The 19165-nt window shown below is 50.4% G+C and overlaps 1 protein-coding gene across 2 annotated transcripts in view; it reads left to right on the top strand.

Moving 5' to 3' along the window:
• The window catches only part of abcf2a (ATP-binding cassette, sub-family F (GCN20), member 2a), a 110704-nt gene that overhangs the window by 44147 nt on the left and 47392 nt on the right, over nt 1-19165 (top strand). For both annotated transcript variants that reach the window (XM_068031064.1, XM_068031065.1), the window contains exons 3-7: nt 3163-3375; nt 4034-4216; nt 5534-5705; nt 7210-7305; nt 10961-11063. In XM_068031064.1, the coding sequence (XP_067887165.1) occupies nt 3163-3375; nt 4034-4216; nt 5534-5705; nt 7210-7305; nt 10961-11063 (767 nt within the window). The remainder of the gene's footprint in view (nt 1-3162; nt 3376-4033; nt 4217-5533; nt 5706-7209; nt 7306-10960; nt 11064-19165) is intronic.

Raw genomic sequence — 19165 nt, forward strand, 5'->3', positions numbered from 1 at the left:
CAACTTCTCACATTATACTCCATGTGCCAAAATTTTGCCCACTTACCCTATCTATATCTCTTTGCAGAAACTATGTCCTCCTCACAACTTGCTTTCCTACCTATCTTTATATCGTCTGCAAATTTGGCTACAATGTACTCTCCCTCCATCCCTGTCATTAATACAGATTGTAAATAGTTGAGGTCTCAGCACTGGTCCCTGTGGCACTTAACTAGTTACAGTGTGCCAACCTGAAAATGACACATTTATCCCGACTCTGTTAGCCAATCATCTTTCCACCCTAATATACTACCCCCAACACCATGAGCTCTTAACATTTTATGTGGCATCTTATCAAATGTCTTTTGGAAATCCGAATACACACTATATCTACTGGTTCCTCTTTATCCGCTGTACCTGTTAATATCCTCAAAGAATTCTAATAAATCTATTAAACACTGTTTTCCGTTTCATAAAACCATGTTGACTCTTTCTGATTGCATTATGATTTTCTAAATGTCCTACTACTTCCTTTAATAATGGATTCCAGCATTTTTACAATGACATGTTGGGCTAAGAGGCCTATAGTTTCCTGCTTTCTGTGTCTCTCCTCTCCAATCTGCTGGGGCCTTACCAGAATCTAGGGAATTTTGAACATTACAACCAATGCATCCTGTATCACTGCAGCCACTTCTTTTAAGACCCTAGGATGCAGGCCATCAAGTCTAGGGGACTTGTCAGTCTTTAGTCCCATTAGTGTTCCTAGTAATTTTTCTCTCGTGATTGTTTTAAGTTCCTCTCTCCTTTTTGTTTCTTGATTTTCTACTATTCTTGGGACGCTTTTTTTGTGTTCTGTGAATAGATATAAAATACTTGTTTGAAATCTCTACCATTTCCTTGTTTCCCATTATTAATTCCCCAGTCTCTCCCTTTTAAGGAAGCAATGCTTACTCTAGCTACTCTTATGTATTTGTGGAAGCTTTTACTGTCTGTTTTTATATTTCTTGCTAGTTTACTCTCAACTAATTTCTCCCTCTCCATTTTTTTTTTTAGTCTTGCTAGCCTTGTGAATGGAGCTAACTATCAAGCTGTGCAGGATTTTATTTTATTGGAGACAGCCGTACAGTTTGTTCCACCAGCAGTCTGGCCAGCTGACTCTTTCACACCCATGTGAAGAATCTAAAACCCAGCTGCCCAGGCTCCTGATACGTACCAACTCTATTCATTAAAAAAAGCTTTGACCATTGCATAGGCCCAATAACTGTTTGTTTTTAATAGTCTGATTTTTTTTTTTTGGTGTTGCCAGTTTGAAGGGCAATTCATTTTGGATAAGCTCACTGCCTTTGTGACTAGTTAAGCGACTTTAAATTTTGTGTTGGGAGAAGAGTAAGTGGTATAATGGCGATGGACTGCGTGGGCAGCAGCAGTTGCTGCAGTGATTGGGCATGGCATGGGGTAGCTGTCGAGAGTTGTGCTGCACTTGTCCCTCAGGCCACTTCAGCCCCTAGCTCAGAAGGGTGCTGTCTACATCACTGCAATGGTTTTCCAGTTTCTCTCACCAGTCTTCCTGTGGCCCGTTGAGTGAAATTGACAGTTTTGGATCAGCGTTTGGCTTGCTCCCAGCATGCTTGTCCAGTCTTTGCATGACCCAGTCTGATGAAATACTGGCTGTGTTTGAGTTAGATTAGAGATACAGCACTGAAACAGGCCCTTCGGCCCACCGAGTCTGTGCCGAACATCAACCACCCATTTATACTAATCCTACACTAATCCCATATTCCTACCAAACATCCCCACCTGTCCCTATATTTCCCTACCACCTACCTATACTAGTGACAATTTATAATGGCCAATTTACCTATCAACCTGCAAGTCTTTTGGCTTGTGGGAGGAAACCGGAGCACCCGGAGAAAACCCACGCAGACACAGGGAGAACTTGCAAACTCCACACAGGCAGTACCCAGAATCGAACCCGGGTCCCTGGAGCTGTGAGGCTGCGGTGCTAACCACTGCGCCACTGTGCCGCCCTTAGTGCGCTCAGGGTTAATAACTACCATTTTCAGCATGTCAGCCTTGGCCTGGTCAGTTGGTAGCAGTTACCGCTGAGTCAGAAAAGGTTGTACATTGAAACACTGCTCAGGGGATTTGAAGATGTAATCTAGACTGACACTCCCAGGGCAGTACTGAGGGAGTGCTGCCCTGTCGGAGGTCTTGTTTCACCTCTTGGGTAAAGGATGACATGGCAGTATTAACAGGAAATTCTCCCAGTATTCATACCAATATTTATCCCTCAACCAGTATTATTGTTTATGGGATCTTGCTATGTATTCAATGACATTGCATCAGTGAATACACTTCAAAGTACTTACTTGACGATAAAGCACTTCAGGATTTTGAGGGTGTGAAAGTGGCTGTATGAAAATGTTTGTCCTGATCAGCTGCCAGGTGCTTCTTGCTTATACCAGATTGCATCGTCTTAAAATTAATCTATTTTATTTATAACTAGAATGAGACATGTAGAATATCTCAAACATGTAACTTGAAATAATGTGAGGCAATGATTTTACGCCGCGAGTGGTAATGATCTGGACTCACTGCCCACAAGGGTGGCGGAAGCGGAGACAATCAATAATTTCAAAAGGAAATTGGATCAAAACTTGAAGGAAAGCGAGAGGGCTGTGGGGATCGAGTAGGGGAGTGGAACTGATTGGATTACTCTGCAAAGAGCCAGCATGAACTTGATGGGCCAAATGGCCTCTTATGCTGTAAATGACTGACTTTGCTGGCTAAAGCCAATTTTTAAATCTCGCTTACTCATTCACAAGGCTGATATCAAGATGGAGAACTATCATGAAAGTTGCAACATGCAGGGATGAGGACAGGACTGCTCACTGGGAGTGCTGGCTTAGTTCTGGCCTCCATATTGTGTGGGGAAAAAAAATAGAGGCACTGGAGAGGGTGTAATAATTTACAAGGATGTCATTTTTTTAAAAAAGCAGAAATCTTCCAGTTGCATCATATGTTCACTAAGAACTAATTTGACCAACAATTCAACTCCTGTGGGATCCTTGCAGCCAGTAGACTGACTGGCATCCTTTATACCAGTTCTGCTATTTTTCTCACCTGTCCTTCAGTGTCTCTTCTCTGTGTCCCTGTATTGTGACATGATTTCTCCTTCCACAGGATTGGCACAGATTACCAATGAGCTGGATGACTTTGAGCTGAAAAAAGCAGCAGCCCGAGCAGTCACAGGGGTGCTGACCTCGCACCCCAACAGTACGGACGTTCACATCATTAACCTGTCACTCACATTCCATGGTCAGGAGCTACTGAGTGACACCAAGCTGGAGCTGAATACTGGCCGGCGTTACGGGCTGATTGGTCTCAACGGCACTGGTAAGGTCGCACATGCTCAGCAGGCAGGGAAGATACCTAAGGGTTCTCTTAGTTTATAACCCTGAAATATTTAGGGAGTTGACACTACTGCCCAAAGTTTAATGTTTGCTTTTCTTGCTTGGCTGTGGGAGGATATTTTGTGAAGTCCTTTCAAAAATAGCAGGAATGTGATGAATCTGCTGCTTGGCTGTTCAGAAGATCCTTGCAGCAATGTGCCCTCAACCTTTGGGAGAGGGCCGTTGGCTGGTTGGCCAATGTCTATCACTGACTCCACTCCGAGTTTGGGCACAGTGAGTCCCAAGTGGGCAGCACAGACCGGCACCATGTGACTAGAACACCTGGTGTGTGGCATTCCAGCCCATGAGTCTGGGATTTAGAGGGACTTTTCCAGACCGTTTAAGGGTAATGGTTAGATTTCCTGAATTGTACTAAGTTCTAAGAGATGGAACTTGCAGACATTATGGACATCCCTGTCCATCTAAACTATGACAAACACTGGGGCTCCCATTGAATGAAGCCCAAGTAATGTTTTTGTGGAATTTCTGCTACTAATCTCTTACTCCTTGTAATGAAAGGGAGCCTGCAAATTGGCCACACTGTGTTGGGGTAGGGACTGGTCCTTGACCCTCATTGATGCTAATGTTGATCTCCCCTTCAGGTAAATCCATGCTGCTGTCTGCTCTGGGTCACCGGGAGTTGCCGATACCAGAACACATTGACATTTACCATCTTACACGGGAGATGCCGCCCAGTGATAAAACGCCACTCGATTGTGTGGTTGAGGTTGACAAAGAACGTATTGAGCTGGAGAAAGAGGCAGAACGTCTGGCCCATGAAGACTGTAACTATCCACTTGTGTTTCTGTTTTCAGTTTTATATCGGTTCTGGTGCGTGGTCTTTGGTGCCTGAGGAAAAATCAAAATGCCAGTGATTTAATCCAAGTCTGGAGGCTGTGATGTGTTCGGCAGTTTGTTGAGGGGTGGGGGGTGGAGGAAAGGAGTCAGTCTGCTCCTGTTAACTGTGGCGTCACTTTAACTGTTTAATACCTGCCATTTCTCTGGGTGTCATGTGTTTAAAAAAAATCTTTGTCTGCAGAATCTCACTCTACATTGTCACAGTTTTGTCAATCTTTCCATTTATAAATTCCTGTGTCTGCATTTTAAATGGGAGCTGCCCATGTAGACGCAATGTGCCTGTTGCACTGTAACTCTTGGTGTGACTATCTCTGCTTCCTAAACTGTAGCACTTTGGGAGGGAACATTCTAAATGTGTTGGGAACCAGTGATGGCCAGGCACAGATGTACAATATGCTTTGGACTTCTGAGTGGTTTCAGATTTTGAGTATGTTGGATATGCGACCAAGGGCCAGCCAGTGCTGGCAAGTGAGACTCAATTTCAGTAACACTGGCATTGGCAGGGACAGCTAACACTGGAGACTCTTTTCTCTCTGGGTCTGGCCATCCACTATTGGGCCAACCTCCTTCATGTGAAATATTTTTAATGGTTGGGTTAGTACATCGGCATTGTGATGCATAGCAGGGACGTGCTGACACATGGGGTTGTTCGTGGGAACACCGTCTAGGCCTACAGGAGACCAATGTGAGGTGACTGGGGAACAGTGACGTTGGTGGAGGCACAAACACTCAACTCATTTTAAAGGTACCTGGACCTGCACCTGAAGTGCTGTAACCTGCAAGGCTACGGACCAGGTGCTGGAACGTGGAATTAGATTGGGCAGCTAGTTTTTTTTTAAGCCGGTGCAGGCACGATGGGCTGAATGGCCTCTATCTGTGCCATAACTTTTCTGTGGTTCTATGCTGTCATCACGTTTTCACAGCAGTTGATTGTCCTGAGGATTCCCCACTTGGTTACACTATATTGCAGGACAATGTGTTGGGCCACACTTTCTTCGCACTGCTGCTGCACTTAAAGCAGCTTTGTTAAAGATCAGTGTGGTGGAAGTATGCAAGATGTTGTGTGGCCTTTCACTCTGCCATGTTTGAGCTCTGACTGCTATCATCACAACATGTGGAGAATGGTTGTACCTGCTCAGTCCGTGGCTGTGAACAGTGACTTGCATAGGTTATGTTATGTGTAGCAGGCTGCACTTTACCTTCTGGCTTAAACTGTTTGTTTATTTCTCTCTCCCTTGCCCCAGCTGAATGTGAGAAGCTTCTACAAATCTATGAACGTTTGGAGGAATTGGATGCGGACAAGGCGGAGGTGCGAGCGTCACGCATTTTACATGGTCTCGGGTTTTCGCCAACCATGCAGCGGAAGATGATGAAGGATTTTAGTGGTGGCTGGAGGATGCGAGTGGCACTTGCCAGGTAACTGAGCACAAGATGGTGATTTGGTGTTACAGAGTGGGGCAGGAACTTGAGATGTAACTTGAAAATAAACTGGATTGCACTTTTCCTCTCCTCTGCTGCTCTTCTCTGTTCTTTGTGCTATCCCTCTTTCTTTTCCCTCTCTTATCCCACCCTGGCCATGACCTGGTTGGTGTCAGCAGAAGTGACCAGGTTCCAGGTTTGATCTCCGGTTGTTGTCCTGATTCTCACCATAGCCCAGTGGCGTGCTGTGGAAAATAAAACTGATCCCTAGCACGCAGTAAATTAAAGCCGAGTGTGTTTCCTCCCTCAGGTGAGAATTAAAACATGGGTTGAGTTGTTTCTGTGCAAATTGATTAAGTGCTTTTACGTTCACCTTTGTGGTGAAGTAATGTTTAGTTCATGTTTGTTATTTCTAATCTCTCAGCATTGTTTGGCCTGTTACACCAGAACTTCAGCATAACCGTGGCAGTACAGAGTGAGTGCTGCGCATGTCAGTGGCATTGTGCTTTAAATAATATGTTTAACAGCAGCACAGCTGTGTATTTAAGATCCTATGGTACTGTCTGAGGCAGAATGCAGAGTTCTCCTGGTGTCCTAGCCGATATTCCTCCCTTATCCAAAAGCTCACAAACTTGCAACTTGCCAATTGTCCTTTGACAGCAATTTCCAAACCTGTAACTTCTACCCCCTAGAAGGACAAGGGCAGATGCATGGGAACACCACCACCAGCAAGTTCCCCTCCAAGCCCCACACCATCCTGACTGGGAACTATAATCGCCATTCCTTCACTGTTGCTGGGTCAAAATGCTGGAAACTCCTCCCTAACCACACTTGTGGGTGTACCTACAGCACATAAACTGCAGCACTTTAAGGCTGCGGCTTACTATCACCACATCGAGGTCAATTGGGGATGGAAAACACATGCTGGCCTTGCCAGTGACATGCTCAGCCCATGAGAGAATAAAAAACGTCATTCATTTCACTGTCTTGTGGAATCTTGATATGTGAAAGATCGCCACCCCAAACTGAAATAACATCTCAGCATTTCAAAGCAGTTCATTGTACCTGAGATGATCAGGTTCTCTGGAAAGCAGGCCTCTGCAATGGCTCATTCTTGAAGCATTTTGCATCTCCAGTTCCTGGCTCTGTTTGTCTCCTTGTTGATTCAATGTTATTTAATTAAATTGGATAATGGGAGTTATGGTTCTACATGAAGCTTCCACTATTTATTAAACCTTATTGCAATAGCTGAATTTGAATTTCTGTAGAGCAGATCAAAAGTTATCTTTGACCAGTGGTAGGTGCCAATGGGCATGGAGTTGGCTAGTGCTGGTGTGCCTCAAGTACCCCTCCATCAGTACCACCTGGCTCAGGTCTGGTACTGCAGCAACCATAGTGTAAATTGGAGAATATTTAACCTTGGGCCAGTCTATTGCTGCTGGTTGTGATCATTTGTTTTCTTGGCTGTTGGAGATTACTTTGGTTTGTTTGTTTTTTCCAGAGCACTGTTTATCAAACCCTTCATGCTGCTGTTGGATGAACCTACTAATCATCTTGATCTGGATGCCTGTGTATGGCTGGAAGAAGAATTGAAATTGTAAGTCAAGTGGCTGTTTACTTAGGGCTTTCCTGTTGCTGGGGTTTCACCGGGTGCTGTGTTTGTGAAGTGTGACAATAGAGTAATGCTGCAGTGATGGATTCTGATTTGAGTTGTGTTGGTAAGAGTGTGTTTGGTGTAATACGAGGGCAAGTCTGGCTCTACCCTGGATGTTGGCTACAATGCAACTGTTAACATACAAACATATAAAGTAGGAGTAGGCCACTCAGCCTCTCGAGACTGCTCTGTCATTCAACAAGATCATGGCTGATCTGATTGTAACCTCAACTCCATATTCCCACCTACCCCCTTAACCTTTCACCCCCTTGCTCATCAAGAATCTATCTACCTCTGATTTACAAGTATTCAAAGATTCTCTTCCTCAAAAGGCGGTGGAAGCAGAGTTCCAAAGACTCAGGACCCTCAGAGAAAATTTCTTCACCTGTCTTAAATGGGCGACCCCTTTTTTTTTTTTTTTACAGTGACCCCTAGTTCTAGATTCTCCCACAAGGGGAAACATCCTTTCCACATCACCCTGTCAAGATCCCTCAGAAATTTATGTTTCAATCAAGTCACCTCTTACTCAAGCCTAGCCTGTCCAACCTTTCCTCATAAGACAACCCGCCCATTCCAGGTATTAGTCTAGTAAACCTTTTCTAAACTGCTTCCAATGCATTTACATCCTTCGTTAAATAAGGAGGCCAATACTGCACACAGTACTCCAGGTGTTGTCTCACCAATGCCCTGTATAACTGAAGTATACCCTCCCTACTTTTGTATTCAATTCCCCTCACACAATAAACGATAACATTCTGTTAGCTTTCCTAATTACTTTACCTGCATACTAACCTTTTGCGATTGATGCAGTGACTCACTTAACCTATTGTTATGATCAACCGCTCCAGTCAAAGCCCCCAATCAAGATATGATTCTGATTGTGGTGGGAGAAACGCACTGTTAATTCAATCCCATCCCGCCACAGATCGCCTAACATATAATTTTAAACTTTCCAAGTTAAAGAAAGACCCAGCCAAATTGTACCATCTATTAACCCCCGAATAAGGCTAACCAAACTAGGTGTCTTTCAATCAACAAATTAACCGTTTAATTAGAAAAACTAAATTCTTAAACACTACGAAGATATAAACAACGTTTAAAATAGAAAAAATTAGAGTCCTTTCAAATTTATGCTGCTGCCGGAGGTGAAAATGTCCAAGGTTTCTTGAAGTCCCCTCAGCCGTCTGTTGGGGAGAAAAAGGTTTTTGAACAGTAGAACAGTCTGTAGTCTAATTCCTGCAGTAAGTGATGCTTTCCTTCTCCAGCGATGAATTTCGACAATTAACTTGCAAACACTTTTTCAATAGAATCAATCTGTCTTTAGAGTTTTTGAGGGATAAAAGATTGTCACAGTCTGACTTCCTTTCCTTCAGTTTAGATTATCAGGGATCTCTGTGTTGGTTTGAATTTTTATAGCATTTTGAGAGATAAATAAACACTAAATTCTCTTCCTTCAGTTTAACTGGACTGAGAGCTTTTCTTTCAGGTGTTAACACACAGCTGTCTGTTTTTTTCTGTTAGAACAGGCTGTTTGCATTATAAGCCCGTTCAAAATTGAATTGTAACAAATGTATCTCTGAATGCTCCGTCCGAGTGGCTGTATCCAAGGCAACGAGAATGCACTCCGTCTTTAGAGCTTGCTGCCTTAAAGCAGTAAGGCTCTTTTCCAGCATTAAAGGCACACTGCATTCTTCCCAGAAAAAAAAAACTACAGGATCATAACACTATATCCCTTTGTAGCCTCCTTTTATGTCTTCACAACGTAATTTCCTACAGCAACCATACCTCCGGTCCCTTCATCCAAGTCACAGAATCACCGAATCGTTAGTGCAGAGGGAGTCCATTCGGCACATCATGTCCACACTGGCTCTCTGAAAGAGCATTTTCCCCCACCTTCTCCCTGTGACCCTGCACATTCATCCTTTTCATATAACTGTCTAATTTCCTTTTGAATGTTTCAATTGAACCTGCCTCCACCACGTTCTTAGGCAGTGCATTCCAGACCTTAACCACTCGTTGCGTGGAAAGGTTTTGCCTCATGTCACTTTTGCTTCTCTTACCAAATACCTTAAATCTGTGCCCTCTCATTGTCGATCCTTTCACAGTTTCTCCCTATCTACTCTGTCCAGACCCCTCATGATTTTGAATACCTCTATCAAATCACCTCTCAGCCTTCTCTTCAAGGAAAACCATCCTAACTTATCCAATCTATTGTCAGGCAAGCCCCCCACCTGCCAAGATTGAGGCACATATAATTTTGCCACATGAACATTAAAACTGAAAATTGCAAACCCCTGACCAGAAAGACATTTCTATGGTAAGCAACAGTGTTGGAACAAGGGACAAATGGCCATGCCGTGACTCATTTAACCAACAATAAAGTTTTGATTACCAGACGTTGAAGATGGGGGGAGCTACATTCCAGAGACTGCTAAGGTACAATCCACAAACCTTGCAGAAGAGATTGTTCCATATAAGGAGAAACATGACTAACCTTATCCTTATCTCCTTAACTGAGGAAGGATGTTCTTGCTATAGAGGGAGTGCAACGAAGGTTTACCAGACTGATTCCTGGGATGGCGGGACTGATGTATGAGGAGAGATTGAGTCGGTTAGGATTATATTCACTGGAGTTCAGAAGAGTGAGGGGGGATCTCATAGAAACCTATAAAATTCTAACAGGACTTGACAGGGTAGATGCAGGAAGGATGCTCCCGATGGTGGAGGAGTCCAGAACCAGGGTCATAGTCTAAGGATATGGGGTAAACCTTTCAGGACTGAGATGAGGAGAAATTTCTTCACCCAGAGAGTGGTGAGCCTGTGGAATTCACTACCACAGAAAGCAGTTGAGGCCAAAACATTGTATGTTTTCAAGAAGGAGTTAGATAGAGCTCTTGGGTCTAAAGGGATCAAAGGATATGGGGCGAAAGCAGGGGCAGGTTACTGAGTTGGATGATCAGCCATGATCATAATGAATGGCAGAGCAGGCTCGAAGGGCCGAATGGCCTACTCCTGCTCCTATTTTCTGTGTAACCTGGGAGTTGCACTTTTTTTGTTCCTTAGCTCTAGCCAAATTGATTCTGTCCTCAACCCTCTGGGGCATCCTTTTTCTCCAGCACTGCAATGCTCTCAATCACTACTGCCACCCCACCCCCTTGTTTTTTGTCTTTTCCTGAGCAGCTTGTATCCAGGAATATTTAACACCCAGTCCTGTCCTCCTTTTGAGCCAGGTCTCTGTTAGAGCCATAACATCATATTTCCACATGGCAATCTGCGCCTGTACCTCACCAGTCTTATTAACCACACTCTGTGCATTCACATACATACAAGTCATTTATATAAATTGTAAACACGCATGGACTCTGTATTTGCAACCCAGCCTGCTGAGCAAGGGAGATGCGCACTGCCTCTGCATACGCAGCCCAGCCTGCTGAGCAGGGTAGATGCACATGCGCACGGACTCTGCTTTCTTGAGAATTTGCATGTTTAGTCAGTGGTTTTTGGTGCTGGGTCTCCTGACCGGCAGGCTGCTCTTTTGTTCTTGCCTTCTCATGACCATAGTACTAAATGTTGACTTTTTTTCCACTTCCCACCCCAGATTCTCCAGGATCCTTGTGCTGATATCTCATTCCCAGGACTTCTTGAATGGAGTTTGCAACAATATAATTCATATGCATAACCGCAAGCTCAAGTACTACACAGTGAGTACTCTGTGAAATTATATAGGGCAGCCTCCATTCCAGGAGAGATCAACACTCCAAAACTGAGCCTAATCGACCAGATGGTGGAGAAGGTCGCAGAACAGCTGGTGTGGGAAATAAGGTCACATTGGTATAAGGTATCCGTGATGCTGTTCTAAGGTTAGGGTTGAGATATATTGCCATGACAGTGTAGAGGGAGCTTTACTCTGTATCTAACCCCGTTTTTTTTTTTTGTAAAGGAGGCCTCACTCTGTATCTAACAACTTTTTTTTTCTCTTTTTTTTTTTAAGGTGGCCTTTATACCACAGGCCCCTTTTATATATTTCATGTCGAGGGGGCCTTTATTCCTCAGGCCCCCTTTTATATACATATTTACAGTTTTAAAATAACTTTATTAAAACCAGATAAATAAACAAAAAACTCAAATTAAAATGCCATTCTCGGCGTCGGAGATGCACTCCAGTCCCTGCGGTGCCCACCGGTCGCAGAAGGCCTCAAGCGTACCAGCGGACACCGCATGTTCCTTCTCCAGGGACACCCGGGCGCGAACGTAACCGCGGAAGAGGGGCAGGCAATCAGGGAGGACGGAACCCCCGACGGCCCGCAACCTGGACCTGTGAATTGCCACCTTGGCCAGGCCCAGGAGCAGACTGACTAGGAGATCCTCCGCACCGGGTGCCCAAAGATCAGGAGCTTGGGACTGAAGTGAAGCCAGAATTTGAGGAGCAGCCCCTTCAGATACTCAGAGGGGCTGCAACCTCGTATAAACGTGGAACACTGACTCGTCCAGGCCGCAGAAAGTACAGGCGGCCTGGGAGTCCGTGAACCTACTTAAAAGCCTATTGCACGGGACTGCTCTGTGCAGCACCCTCCACCCCAGGTCCCCGATGTAAAGGGGGAAGACTCCCGCGTAGAGAGACCTCCATCGGGGTTTCCCCTCGCCGCCAGATAGCAACACGGACCGCCAGGGCGTGTCCGGCCGGCTGACGAGGGCGAGGAAGTGGAGAGTGTGCAGGAGCAGCCCGTACAGGAAACCCCTCCGCGCCGATTGGAATGGCATGGAGGGCATTTCCGAGAGGCGGCTCGGGTTGTGCGGGACCGGCTCCCGAGGAGGGTTTCGGGGCCTGGGTCCGATGAGCAGTTCCGGCCGAGCGGGAGTCAGCTCGGCCGGGATCGCTCCGCACTCCCGAGCCCCCGAGCCACCCGCAGTGAGGGACGTCCCGGGGGTTTCGGCTACTCCTCCGTCAGCCGGACCGTCCCCGGAGTCGGCCGCCCGGACAGCCGAGGCGCTCTCCTCCGCCGGCGGGGGAGCGCCCTGACTGGAGGCGACCATGTTCCAGACTCGGAAAAGATCCCGGTAAAAGACAGGCAACTCCCTCAGAGGCGCGGCTAACGGACTCCACCGGGAGCTGCGTGTCGTCTTGAAGGCAGTGACACTGGCGGAAAAAATACGTCGCCAGCGCACACCATCTGGGAGGACGCTCGACGTACAGGTATCTCTGCAGGGTCCGAAGGCGGAGAGTCGCAGCCTGGGTGCGGGCGCACACCAGCGACTGACCGCCCTCCTCGATCGGGAGACTCAGGACCGCGGCAGAGACCCAGTGTTTCCTCTTGCCCCAGAAGAAATCGACGAGTTTCTTCTGGATCTTGGTGGCAAATACAGGGGGCGGGGCCAAAGTGACCAACCGGTACCACAGCATGGAGGCCACCAGTTGGTTTATGACCAACGCTCGGCCCCTGTAGGAAAGCACTCGGAGCAGTCCTGTCCAGCGCCCCAGCCGAGCGGTGACTTTCGCCTCCAACTCCTGCCAGTTTGCCGGCCAGGCTTCCTCAGCGGGGCTAAGGTGGACTCCCAGATAGAGGAGGTGCGTGGTGCTCCACGCAAAAGGTGTCATCTCCTCCGGCAGGGAGTCCACCCGCCACTGACCAACCAGGAGTCCGGAACATTTCTCCCAATTGATCCTCGCGGAGGACGCGGCAGAAAAGGTCTGCTGGCAGTCGCGCATCCTCCGCAAGTCAACGGGATCTGTGATTGCGAGGAGCACGTCGTCGGCGTAAGCCGAGAGGACGACCCGCATGGCCGGCTCGCGCAGAGCCAATCCCGTCAACCTCCTGCGAAGCAGGCACAGGAAGGGCTCCACGCAGATGGTATACAATTGGCCGGACATGGGGCACCCCTGACGCACTCCTCTCCCAAATCGAAGGGGCGCCGTCAAGGACCCGTTAACTTTGACTAGACACTCTGCGGCGGCGTATAAAAGTCGGACCCGGGCCACGAAATGCGGCCCGAGTCCGAAAGCGCGCAGAGTCCCGAAAAGGTAATCGTGATCCACCCTGTCGAACGCCTTCTCCTGATCGAGGGAGAGAAAGGCGACCGACTGACCAGTCCTCTGGGAAAGATGGATCAGGTCCCGGACCAGGTGCATGTTGTCCTGGATGGACCGGCCCGGGACCGTGTAGGACTGGTCGGGGTGGATCATGTGGGCCAGCACGGAACCCAGGCAGGTAGACATAGCCCGGGCAAAGATCTTATAATCCGTGCTGAGGAGGGAGACCGGACGCCAGTTTTTAAGCAGGCGGAGATCGCCCCTCTTCGGCAGCAGGACGATGACCGCCCTGCGCCACGAGAGGGGCATCTCCCCGGTCGCCAGGCTTTCCCCCAGGACCCGCGCGTAATCGTCCCCCAGGACGTCCCAGAACGCCCTGAGGAACTCCACGGTCAACCCATTCAGCCCTGGGGATTTGCCCCTCGAGAGCTGGTGGAGGGCGCCAGTCAGCTCCGCCAACGTGAGCGGAGCCTCCAATCCTTCGGCGCCCTCCGGGCTGACCTGCGGCAGGTCCTCCCACAAAACTCTGCGCGCATCCTCACTGGACGGATCCGGAGAGAACAACGCACTGTAATACGTCCGGACCAGGAGGCCCATTCCCTCTGGATCCGTGATGGAGGATCCGTCGTCGGCCAGCAGCTCGACGAGCTGCTTCCGGACCCCCCGCCATTTTTCCAGCGAGTAGAAGGGTGAGGCGCGGTCCAAATCTTCCAGGATCTGGATCCGCGACCTCACGTACGCGCCTCGGGAGCCTATGAGCTGCAGGTTCCTCAGCGCGCCCTTCTTCTCTTTGTACGCCTGCCACAGGGCCGGGTCCGCGACGGCATGACCGAGGCGGGACTCCAAGTCGAGCACCTCCCTCTCAAGGCACCCGATCTCGGCTTCCCGCCTCTTGGTCGACCCCTTCGCGTACTCCTGACAGAAGACGCGGATGTGAGTCTTGCCCACATCCCACCATAGCCTCAAGGAGGGGAAGCCCCCCTGCTTCCTTCTCCAGTCGGCCCAGAATCGACAGAACGAGTCCCGAAATCGCACGTCCTCCAGCAGCCGGTTGTTAAAGTGCCAGTACGCGGACCCCGCCCGCGTGCGGAGCGGAGTGAACTCCGCCCACACCAGGCGGTGGTCCGAGCACGGCACCAGCCGCATGGAGGCCGCTGAAACGCGGGAGACATACGCCTGCGAAATGTAGAGGCGGTCGATTCGCGACCCCCCTCCTCCAGACCTCCACGTGAAGGCGCTGGAGTCGGGATGGAGATTCCGCCAGACGTCCACCAAGTTAAGGGAGCTGATCAGTCCCCTCAACTTCTCCACCGACGCTTGGCCGTGCTGGGGACCGGAGCGATCCCCCACCTCGAGGGTGCAGTTAAAATCCCCCCCGAGGATGATGCACTCGCCGCTATCGATGGAGCTCAAGAGAGCGGACACTTCTTCAAAGAAGCGCGCTTGCAACGCGCCGGGCCTGGGCGCGTACACATTCACAAAGTGGAGCGGCACGCTACCCAGGCGAACGGCGAGGTGGAGCAAGCGGCCCGGCACTAGCTCCTTGACCCCCAAGATCTCCGGCTGAAAAGTCGGGGCCAACAAGATAGCCACCCCACTAGAAATAGGGGTGAGGTGACTCATGTGGACCCCACCCTGCCACTCCAGGAGCCAGGTGGCTTCGTCTCCCGGAACGGTGTGGGTTTCCTGCAGAAAGCTCACCGCGTATCTCCCTTCCCTAAGGACTGAGAGATTGTGAAATCTGCGGTGAGCCCCTCTGCTGCCGTTGATGTTGAGGCTGGCTATGGTTATCTTCATGTCAAAGGTACTTAAAACCCGTCACCAACAGCTCACTGTGAGGAGGGAGTGGAAGTGCACCTGGCCCTCCACTCCCCCAGCAACCCATTGAGGAACACATTAAAACGGCGCCTCTCAACCAGTTTCACGTCCGCGCGCTTGCCCGCTATCTTAAGGGCGGCACGGACGGACTGGAAGATCAGCGCCAGATTCGACCAACGGTCGAGGGCCAGCTGAACTTTATTGCGGCAACCTCTGCAAGCCGCGAGGAAATCCCGGAGTTCCGCCGTGGGGATGAGAGGAGATTCGGTGGGAGGCACGAGGGACTCCACCACCTCACTGGCGATGGAATCAAGATCATCCTCCGTGCCCCGCACCGAATCCCCATCCTCCTCCGGGTCGTCACCGCCAGCGGCCGACACATCTACCACACACTGTGGGGCGGACGTCCCGGCCACGCCAGCTGGTCCCGCCTCCGTCACGATCCCACCCCCAGGATCGATGGCGGAGGAGTCCTCTCTGGGTTCTATTGTGAAACTGGAGCCTGTAGGCACCAGCGGCTCAGGACCCCCCTCCACCTCCGTCCCCAGGGCAATGAGTGGTCCAGGGGAGGCAGAAGTTCCCGACTCCGGGAAACCAGCCGGAGCCGAGATTGGAGGCGGAGGGAGGAGGCCATCTCCCGCTCCGCCAGCACCCACAGGCCCAGCAGGTGGGGCAGCATTCTCAGTTATAACTGGGTCGGGTGTCTCCTGGTTGGTGGTGGACTCCGGCTGGGAGGCCCGACCCTCTGGGGCCTCGCCCTCCCCTTCATTCAGGACACCCGACCCAGTAGCAGTGGCAGAATGGGCGGCTTCCCCAGGCTCCCCCACCACAAGCAGGGCCCCACTTACTCCTTCAGGAGGGGCCTCATGTACCGGGGCCATCCCCTCCCCTCCATCCTGAGGAATAGGGAGCACCTGCCCGGACTTTGCAGCCTTGGTGGTGGCGGTAGGGGAAACCTGGGGACCCGAAACAGGAGGCAGCTCCCCTCCAACAGATGGGCCCTGCGCCTCAGAGCCCCTTGTTACCTCTGTGGAGGGGTGCCTTCTCTTTTTCCCAGTTGTGTGCGGAGGCTCAGAGACCTCCATATCATCAGAGGCCTCCACCTCCACACTCTCCTTTTTTTTTTATTCACCCTGGGCCTGAGCCCAGCCCTGGGGCAAGTTGACTTCCCGAGATCGGGCCTTGGGCTGAGCTCAGGCTCGGGTAGTGTCACGATATCCAGGGGACGCGCCTCTCGATGTTTATTTCTCCTCCGCGCCTTCCTTCCACTTGGACGGTCACCCCCCTCCCTGCCGGAGGCCGTGAAAACCACAGCCTCCGGTACCGACTGAATGGTATCTGGTGGTGGTGTAGTGGGGGTGGGAGGAGGTGCAGCGTCGCCACCCTGGGCTGCTGAGTTGGAGTTGGCAGCCGGGAGGTTGGGGCAGTTCTTACGAACATGCCCCACCCCCTTACAGACATGGCACCGCACCCCGTCCAAGGTCCAGAAGACGCGGTAGGCCGTCCCCTGGAATTCTACATTGAAGTGGCCCTCTGTCACCTCCTCCCGCGCCAGCTGCATGAATAATTGGCGGCGGAAGGAGTAGACGTGTCGGAGGCTGTTCTCCCGAAGACCGAGCGGGACTGGGGTGAGCCCCGTCTTTACCTCCCCCAGATGGTGCAGGTGGGGAAGGAGGAGCTCACCAGGGATGAAGGGTGGGACATTGGATAAAATGAGCCTTTGCGCAGTGGCCTCCAGGGGGTCCACTGGCAGAAAGGTCCCGCCCACGGTGAGCCCCTTGCTCAGAGCCAGGGACACCGCCCGCTCGGTCTTCAGGAAAAACACTGCCTTCCCGTACATTTTAGAGGCTGCAACAATGGCCGAAGGGCCGACAACCTCGGCCATTGCTTTCACGCATGCCTCTATAGTCATGTTCGGGTGGACGTAGCTCTTGACCCCATGCTTCGTTGTTAATAAAGCAAACGGTGACGGGGCAACAGGTGCAGCCGCAGCAGCATATGAACGGGAAGGCCCCGCCACCGGCGAAGAGGGGCTTGCCATGGGGTCTAAGAGCTACGCCCACCCCCAAGAAACAAAACAAATTTACACAATTTAAAAAAAAAAAGCAAACTTTAAACAAGGTGGAGTGGGAGTAGAGGAGGATGGCGTAGGATGGTAAAGGAAAAGGGGAGGATAGGTGATTGAGGCGACTGAGTGGAGGAAGGGAGAGAAAGGCTGAAAAGGATGTTTGTTCCAACTGCCAGTTGGAGCACCTTTATCACAATTAGTCCAAACTTGTTTGTTGTCTTCCAGTTGGGGGAGGCTTCTTCGCCCGGGACAGCTGGAGCCGCCCGGTACTCTCCTCTTCTGATTTTAACAAGACAGTCTTCACCCGGGCAACTCCAGCTGTCCTGAGCAGGCAGTTGGGGTGGGGAGGGAGCTCCCTGTGTGCAAACACCAATACAAACACAGGGGCCCCTACTGGATTTGGCTGCCCCACCCCTGAGTCTTCAGGCCTCTTCTCCCTCCCCCAAACAGTTTAAACTTAATAGTCTTTCAGGTGCCCTGACACCCACCTCTCCAGAAAAATTGCAGCCTTCCTTGATGGTTTCCCTCCACTCTGTATTCACCTTTCTCCAGTTGCTTCAGTTTCCAGTCTCCACTCTCCTCTCCCCAGTTGCTGCAGTCTCCACTCTGCAGTTGCTGCAGCACAGGTGCAGCTGCTCCCCCTGATTGCTGGCAGGAAGTGCTCCAAATTGCCCAGCCAATCCCTGTGCTGTAACTGTCCTGGGAGTGTTTGATGGGACAGTGTAGAGGGAGCTTTACTCTGTATCTAACCCTGTGCTGTACATGTCCTGGGAGTGTTTGATGGGACAGTGTAGAGGGAGCTTTACTCTGTATCTAACCCCGTGCTGTACCTGTCCTGGGAGTGTTTGATGGGACAGTGTAGAGGGAGCTTTACTCTGTATCTAACCCCGTGCTGTACCTGTCCTGGGAGTGTTTGATGGGACAGTGTCGAGGGAGCTTTACTCTGTATCTAACCCCGTTTTTTTTTTTTTTTTTTTTTGGGAGCTTTACTCTGTATCTAACCCCCGTTTTTTTTTTTTTTTTTTTTCTTTTTTTTTCCACGAGGTGACCTTTATACCCCAGGCCCCTTTTATATTTTTCACATCGAGGGGGCCTTTATCCCTCAGGCCTCCTTTATGTACATATTTACAGTTTTAAAATAACTTTATTAAAACAGATAAATAAACAAAAAACTCAAATTAAAATGCCATTCTCGGCGTCGACGATGCACTCCAGTCCCTGCGGTGCCCACCGGTCGCGGAAGGCCTCAAGCGTACCGACTGACACCGCATGCTCCTTTTCCAGGGACACCCGGGCGCGAACGTAACCGCGGAAGAGGGGCAGGCAATCGGGGAGGACGGAACCCCCGACGGCCCGCAACCTGGACCTGTGAATTGCCACCTTGGCCAGGCCCAGGAGCAGACCGACGAGGAGATCCTCCTCCCGGCCCAAGCCCCTCCGCACCGGGTGCCCAAAGATCAGGAGCGTGGGACTGAAGTGCAGCCAGAATTTGAGGAGCAGCCCCTTCAGATACTCAAATAGGGGCTGCAACCTCGCACACTCCGTATAAATGTGGAACACGGACTCGTCCAGGCCGCAGAAAGTACAGCTGGCCTGGGAGTCCGTGAACCTACTTAAAAGCCTATTGCACGGGACTGCTCTGTGCAGCACCCTCCACCCCAGGTCCCCGATGTAAAGGGGGAAGACTCCCGCGTAGAGAGACCTCCATCGGGGTTTCCCCTCGCCGCCAGTTGGCAACGCGGACCGCCAGGGCGTGTCCGGCCGGCTGACGAGGGCGAGGAAGTGGAAAGTGTGCAGGAGCAGCCCGTACAGGAAACCCCTCCGCGCCGATTGGAATGGCACGGAGGGCATTCCCGAGAGGCGGCTCGGGTTGTGCGGGACCGGCTCCC

The sequence above is a fragment of the Heterodontus francisci genome, chromosome 5 (genome assembly GCF_036365525.1).
Source record: "Heterodontus francisci isolate sHetFra1 chromosome 5, sHetFra1.hap1, whole genome shotgun sequence".
Lineage (NCBI taxonomy): Eukaryota > Metazoa > Chordata > Chondrichthyes > Heterodontiformes > Heterodontidae > Heterodontus > Heterodontus francisci.